The 6741-nt window shown below is 35.2% G+C and overlaps 1 protein-coding gene across 4 annotated transcripts in view; it reads left to right on the top strand.

The window, feature by feature from the left end:
• The window catches only part of LOC107692405 (ceramide synthase 2-like), a 23007-nt gene that overhangs the window by 11372 nt on the left and 4894 nt on the right, over positions 1-6741 (top strand). For all 4 annotated transcript variants that reach the window (XR_001634650.1, XM_016491482.1, XM_016491593.1 and 1 more), the window contains exons 5-10: positions 1660-1717; positions 2868-2918; positions 3470-3562; positions 3791-3919; positions 5185-5291; positions 5425-5578. Coding sequence is in view for 3 of the 4 variants with exons in the window: in XM_016491482.1 (XP_016346968.1) it covers positions 1660-1717; positions 2868-2918; positions 3470-3562; positions 3791-3919; positions 5185-5291; positions 5425-5578 (592 nt within the window). In the remaining variant the exon portion in view is untranslated. The remainder of the gene's footprint in view (positions 1-1659; positions 1718-2867; positions 2919-3469; positions 3563-3790; positions 3920-5184; positions 5292-5424; positions 5579-6741) is intronic.

Here is a 6741-nt window from a genome sequence, read left to right as displayed (position 1 = left end):
AACAGCCGCTGTACTCTTGCTTGAACTATTTTTTCTTGGTGGAAGCTTTGCGTTTGTTTAGCTAATAACATATTAAAACTCGATTCAAAATGGTGTACAATTATTTAAGTATGTCATCCTGGTATCGCGGACTCGCTCGTTTCATACAAACGCAGCTGCTTCCATTTTGCTACGATTGTTTTGTACGCTGTAATGGATTATAAGAGAACTAACAAACTGGTAAGGTTTTAAAACAGATTACAGTAGCATTTACTCCATAAAAATTATCGCATTACTTATAACTAATTAATTTCTAAATCCCATATCATCCTCGACCAGTTGAACAATACAAGATTAGACATGAAATAGCTATTTACATTTTTTTTTTTCAAATAAATATGAAATTGCATAAATTATTCTTGAACTGACTAAAGTATTTAAAGGGAGGCTGCATTGACATTTTAACATTAGATGTTACATTTTGATGTTAAATCCACTGTTTTTAGGGATGTAACGATTCACTCAACTCACGATTCGATTTTCTCACGATTTTTTTGTTTTTACATGATGAGATTGAAGACATTATCCAGTAGTAAATGAAAAGGTGTCATTTTATTAGGCTATTGCTGCCCGTTTCTTTGTGAAATTGAAATATAACAAAACTAAATTGAAATTTTAAAACAAACTCCCAAATCAAGCAAGTAAGTTACACAAATAAAATAAATCTCTTAATATGAAAAAACTAAGGCTTTGTCTGTGCTCTTGCCATTTAAAATTAGAGGCAGGCAACCACTGGATTTAATCATGATCCAAACAAAGATGCAGCATACATGCAGCATGAGTAGTTTTTAATCTAAATTATTACACGGCTCTGTGGAATACTTGATTCTGATTGGTCAGTTGCGACATTCCGAGGTATGCTATCCCTCGATAACAACCGGTAAAAGCTAATAACACAGGCTCATCCGGGTAACAGCAGTCGGCGCTGTACTCTTGCTTGAACTATTTTTTCTTGGTGGAAGCTTTGCATTTGTTTAGCTAATAAAATATTAAAACTCGATTCAAAATGGTGTACAATTATTTAAGTATGTCATCCTGGTATCGCGGACTCGCTCGTTTCATACAAACGCAGCTGCTTCCATTTTGCTACGATTGTTTTGTACGCTGTAATGGATTATAAGAGAACTAACAAACTGGTAAGGTTTTAAAACATTTTCGTCTTAATTCTTTTATTGCCTTAATTATTTTTGTGGTGAAATGTTGTGTAATAAGTGGTTTGACTGCACCGTTTCCCTTAATTAAATGTCCGTCTAGTTTGAATTTGCTGCTTGCTCGCAACTGCTGTCTTCACGGAAGCTTTGCGTTCAAATATTTCAACTCAAATCAATATTTCGCGTCTAATTTTTTACTTATGTGGCAAGTAGCCGTGTAATAAGCGGCTGGATGTACATTATCCCTTACTTAACAAATGAAACCATATTATAAGTGTTTTCTATAAAACACTGTTCCACATGCAATACCCACAACGCACTGCAGCGGTCATACCAGGCCTGATACCCAAGTGGTTGCTAATTTGTTGCTGTCTGCTTATGCTGTCAAGACTAGTGTTGACTAGTTGTTTTGATTTGAATGTAATCCCTGATCACATGAGCTTTCCTCTCTGTTGGATTGTCTCTGTAGCTGGCGAATGGTGTTTTATCTGGCGGCGTTCATTGGTGGAATCATAGCCCTGTATGATGTGAGTTTATCCTCTTCTCATATCCTTCTGCATGTCTGAAGTAAGAAATATGTGAAAATTGTGCCTGTTTTCCTGTTCTGATGATTGACATGCTTTTGGCCATTGAAGCTGATCTGTGATCTGTTGAGAAATCTAATGTATTTGTGACAGATGAGCACTGTGGGAAATGCAGAGCAATTTGGAACACACTACACAGGCAGCATCGTACAAATAGTGTGCATGCACAGCGCTCAGGAAGGACGCAACAATTGATTTTAATAGAATTTGTGTTATACTGCTAAGCTAATGACAATGCATAGTTATACAAATATTGGGTAAACAAATTCATTTTTATTGAAACTAAATTGTGTGTATTGATTGTACTCTTGGAATTATTTGAAATCATTTTTAAACATATTTATATTTGGATTATTGCAATGCATTATTATGGCAGTGGTTCTCAGTCTTTTTGACTCCATTATCCACAATATTTGAAGGCCCCCTAGACCTAGTTTTCAAATTTATTTTAATTTAAAGACACTCATTGCTTCTGTAAATTAAAAAAAAGTAACTAAAACTATATTAATTCTAATAATTAAAATAATTAAATGTCATAATTGTATTTTGTTCAAGAGTGTTTTAAGAGCTTAATGTTCTCCACTCTTTTTAACCTATGAATTTACATGACTTTTCCAGTCAACATGATTTAAGGATAAGGATTTAAAAAATATTAGATTTTTTTATAAATATAAAAAACTCACACTTTTAAAATTAGGTCTCCTCATATCCATTTTCAAAGACCGTAAGAACCCTTGAAAAGAAAACACAGTTGTTGATAAACAGCTGTTGAGAGGTCAAATTAAAATAAGAAATACTTTTTTTTTGTAGTTTTAGCTTATTTTAATTTATTTGTTATCTTGAGGCCCCCTTGGAAATCTGCAGAGGCCCCTTTATTGAGAACCACTGCATTATGGGATTTCCACAAGTGTTTGGCTTTAGAAGTCTTTGTGTTTGGATTGTGCCTGTGATGCCTTAAAACGACGCCTAAGTAGGCAGCATACTAGGTTTTAGAACACAGCCACCTTGCAGCTCCAAAAACGGTCATAAATAAGTAAAAAGCCAATGTTCCGTGTTCCATAAAGTTGAATATTGATTTGTCTATTTATTACAGAAACCCTGGTTTTATAATTTGAGGGAGGTGTGGAATGGCTATCCCAGACAGGTATGTTCCAGTCTTCAGATCTTTAATTTGCTTGTATTTGTTCCAAGGGATATTTTATTGTTCATATCACCTGCACTAATAAGAGCAGGCGAGATATTGTTCACTTTGACCCGGCCCCGATAAAGGGTTCACACAACACTCAAATTTACGGCACGGCTAATAAATAAGGCAGATAATAAGGCTCACGCTAGTTCCAAATCAAACATGGCCATATTTAGAAGAAAGATATCTTTTTTTGGCCCAGCTGAAGGTTTTATTTGGATCCGTTCACACTTGTTATGTGAGTTCCAGGTTGCAATCAAAAGAACAGTGATGTCATTCAGATTGGCACTCAAAACATTGAGTTTCCTAGAATAATCATTCCAAAAAAAAAGAGCCATCTTCAAACTCCCGCTGCATCAAAGCACAATGAATTACATAAAATTCACATTGAGTTATAGCTCGGATCAATCAGAGTCTTTTACTTTTTCCGTCATAAAAATGTAGCGGTGGTCATCTCTTGTTATGGTGCATGTTTCTGAGAGCGTATTGTTGTGTTTTTGCTCCTGCAGTCCGTGCTAGATTCTCAGTACTGGTATTATATTTTGGAGATGAGCTTCTATTTTTCGCTAGTGCTCAGAATAACCTTCGACGTCAAACGAAAGGTGAGTATCATGTGACACCACACTATCTTTTAACTACATGAAATCTTTTAAATTATATTTCAAACTGTTTCGTCTGAGCCTAACCATTTATCACAAGACCTGAAATAATGATCTATCATTTAAAGCCAGATTGATTTGTTGTTGTTTTCATCTCATCTACTTTTTCTCTGTCACTGAGAATGATTGTGAAAACTTTCCGTGAATGTTTCTCATATATATTTACTTCAGGACTTTAAAGAGCAGATCATCCATCATTGGGCCACGCTGACGCTCTTGGCTTTCTCCTGGTGTGGGAACTACATCCGGGTCGGGACCCTGGTCATGCTCATTCACGATTCCTCTGACATTCTTTTAGAGGTTAATGATACACCAAATCTTATTTTATTTGATTATTCTTTATTGTATTTTTAGCCATTTACACTCTTAAAAATAAAGGTGCTTAAAAGGTTCTTCACAGCGATGCCATAGAAAAACCATTTTTGGTTCCACAAAGAACCATTCAGTCAAAGGTTCTTTAAAGAACCATCTTTTTCTCACCTTTTTATAATCTGAAGAACCTTCTTTCGCCACAAAGAAACTTTTGTGAAACAGAAAGGTTCTTCAGATGTTAAAGCTTCTTTCTGGAACCACTTAGACAAAAAGGTTCTTCTATGGCATCGTGAAGCACCCTTATTTTTAAGAGTGTACCCCTGTATTAGAGAGTGACAGGAAATTTGTTTGGTGGAATGAGTTCTGGAAACATTGCACATGTTTTTTTTTGTTTGAAAAAAACAAAAAACCTTTTGTTAAGGTTTAAACAATCAAAAACAGTGATGTCTCACCTTGCACTCAGGCAAAATACAACTTTAGTATAAACATATGCTCTAGAATGAGAAATGATGAGAATGAGGCTACTGGTTATTTAAAGGTGCCATAGAATGCATTGATACAATATTGCTCTGCTCTGATTGGCTGTTTCACAGTGCGGCTCATTTCAGTAGCTCACACAGCAGGAAGGAAACACAGGGAAAATATATATTTCAATACTTTCTCTCGAATTATCGTTGGGTAATTATACTGTATATAAAATGCGGACATCAGAGAGCCGCTATTAATATGCAGGGCATTGAAACTGCTTTCGAATGCACGATTCGCGTTTTACTTTCACTTTTGAGATTTGCGATCGCACGTGCTGTGTAAACTACAGCGGCAGTACTTACCACACATTTTACAAGATCAGATGCTTGTCAGTGGTGCTCAGGATCTGTAAATCATTTGCCTTTATCCTCAGTCATCTCTCCTTACTCTGTTTATGTGGTATCATTCGCCATCATCCTCAGTCATCTCTCCTTACTCTGTTTATGTGGTAAGTGAAATCTTATGTACTGTAATGTAACAGGCTACCGCTAGCAAGCAGCTAACATGTCCCTTTAGTGGCTCGCGCTATTTTATTAGAACGCGTTATTTGCTTTCAGTGCCTTTCTGAATACAGACACCAACCCATCCCTGCACATCTTTTTTATATCATTTTTTATTTAAAGTTTATTTTATTTCAAATAATAAAAGACTATATAGTTTTAGTTAACTGTAAAAACCCTGTACGAACTGCACCAGTTTGTTATTTTTGTGTTATTTCTCCGCAGTCCGCTAAGATCTTCAACTACGCCAAATGGGAAAGCACATGCAACGGCATCTTTGTGGTATTTGCTGCTGTCTTCATAGTCACACGACTCATAATCTTTCCATTTTGGTGAGAATTGTGTGACTATTATTTCCAAGCTCTGATAAAGAGTCTCAGGTGTATTTTACATAACGTACATGCATTATTTGTTTATTACAACTGATATTAAAAACTGTCTCTGTCTCATGCATCTTTATTCCAGGATCATTCACTGCACGTGGGTTTATCCTCCCGACTATTACCCGCCGTTCTTTGGATATTACTTTTTTAACTTCATGCTTGTCATCCTGTTGATGCTGCACATATTCTGGGCGTATCTGATTCTACGCATGGTGAAGATGTTCCTTTTTGGAAGTGTAAGTACTTCTACTTTTATATTTGGGACTTCATTTTTTTCAAATTGTCTTGTTTGACTTCTGATGATTCGGCTGTGCAGGTCCGGCTGGCGGGTGGCTGGCATAGAACATGGGCGGGTATATGCAAATGTTGGGGGCGTAACTATTAGTGATCCCGACTAACGTCACAGTCGGTGTTATGTTCTGATTCGCCTGTTTTTCAGTGGTCTTTTGAATGCACGAGATTTACATAAGAAGGAGATAACAATGGTGTTTGAGGCTCACGGTATGTCATTTCCATGTACAGAACTGTTAATATTCAACTATGCCAAGGTAAATACAGTTTTCCATTCTATGGCACCTTTAAAAAGTCCTCCAATATGTCACTCAAAAAACTTGTTTCTGTAGGGAATACATTTGTCAACCCATTTAATGTAGTGTTTATAAATGTCTGAAAAATGTAGAGTCGCTATTAAACACTGCAAACTGAACAACTGATGTTCTTATTGGTTTCATATGGTTAGCACCAGTGTTATCTAGTGAGAAACTATAGTTTTTACATTATTGTATGACCATTATTTCCAAGCTCTGATAAAGAGTCTCAGGTGTATTTTACATAGCATGCATGCATTATTTGTTTCTTTCAACTGATATTAAAAACTGTCTCTGTTGTCTCGTATACCTTTATTCCAGGATCATTCACTGCACGTGGGTTTATCCACCAGACTATTACCCACCATTCTTTGGATATTACTTTTTTAACTTCATGCTTGTCATCCTGTTGATGCTGCACATATTCTGGGCGTATCTGATTCTACGCATGGTGAAGATGTTCCTTTTTGGAAGTGTAAGTACTTCTACTTTTATATTTGGGACTTCATTTTTTTCAAATTGTCTTGTTTGAATGGTCCCACGTTACATTGGGTTAGCAAATAATTTTGGGTAGTCATATTTTGAGATTTATTTTTTTGCAAATGTTGTTTTTATTTTTATATGTTATGTTTTCATTTGAATTTTTGTAAAAGTTTTAGTATTTATTTTTATTTTTTAAAAATCATTTTTGTTTGTTTTAAATATGTCTATATTTATATTATTTCAATAGTATATATTATTTTTTATTTCAGGTTTAGCTAACTAAGTTTAGTTTTAGTTATTTTAGTACATAAAGTTAAACTAAATGAAAT

This window comes from Sinocyclocheilus anshuiensis, unplaced genomic scaffold, assembly GCF_001515605.1.
Source record: "Sinocyclocheilus anshuiensis isolate Anshui unplaced genomic scaffold, SAMN03320099.WGS_v1.1 scaffold45, whole genome shotgun sequence".
Lineage (NCBI taxonomy): Eukaryota > Metazoa > Chordata > Actinopteri > Cypriniformes > Cyprinidae > Sinocyclocheilus > Sinocyclocheilus anshuiensis.
The sequence above is the reverse complement of the archived record's forward strand: the minus strand, read 5'-3'. Positions and strand labels throughout refer to the sequence as shown.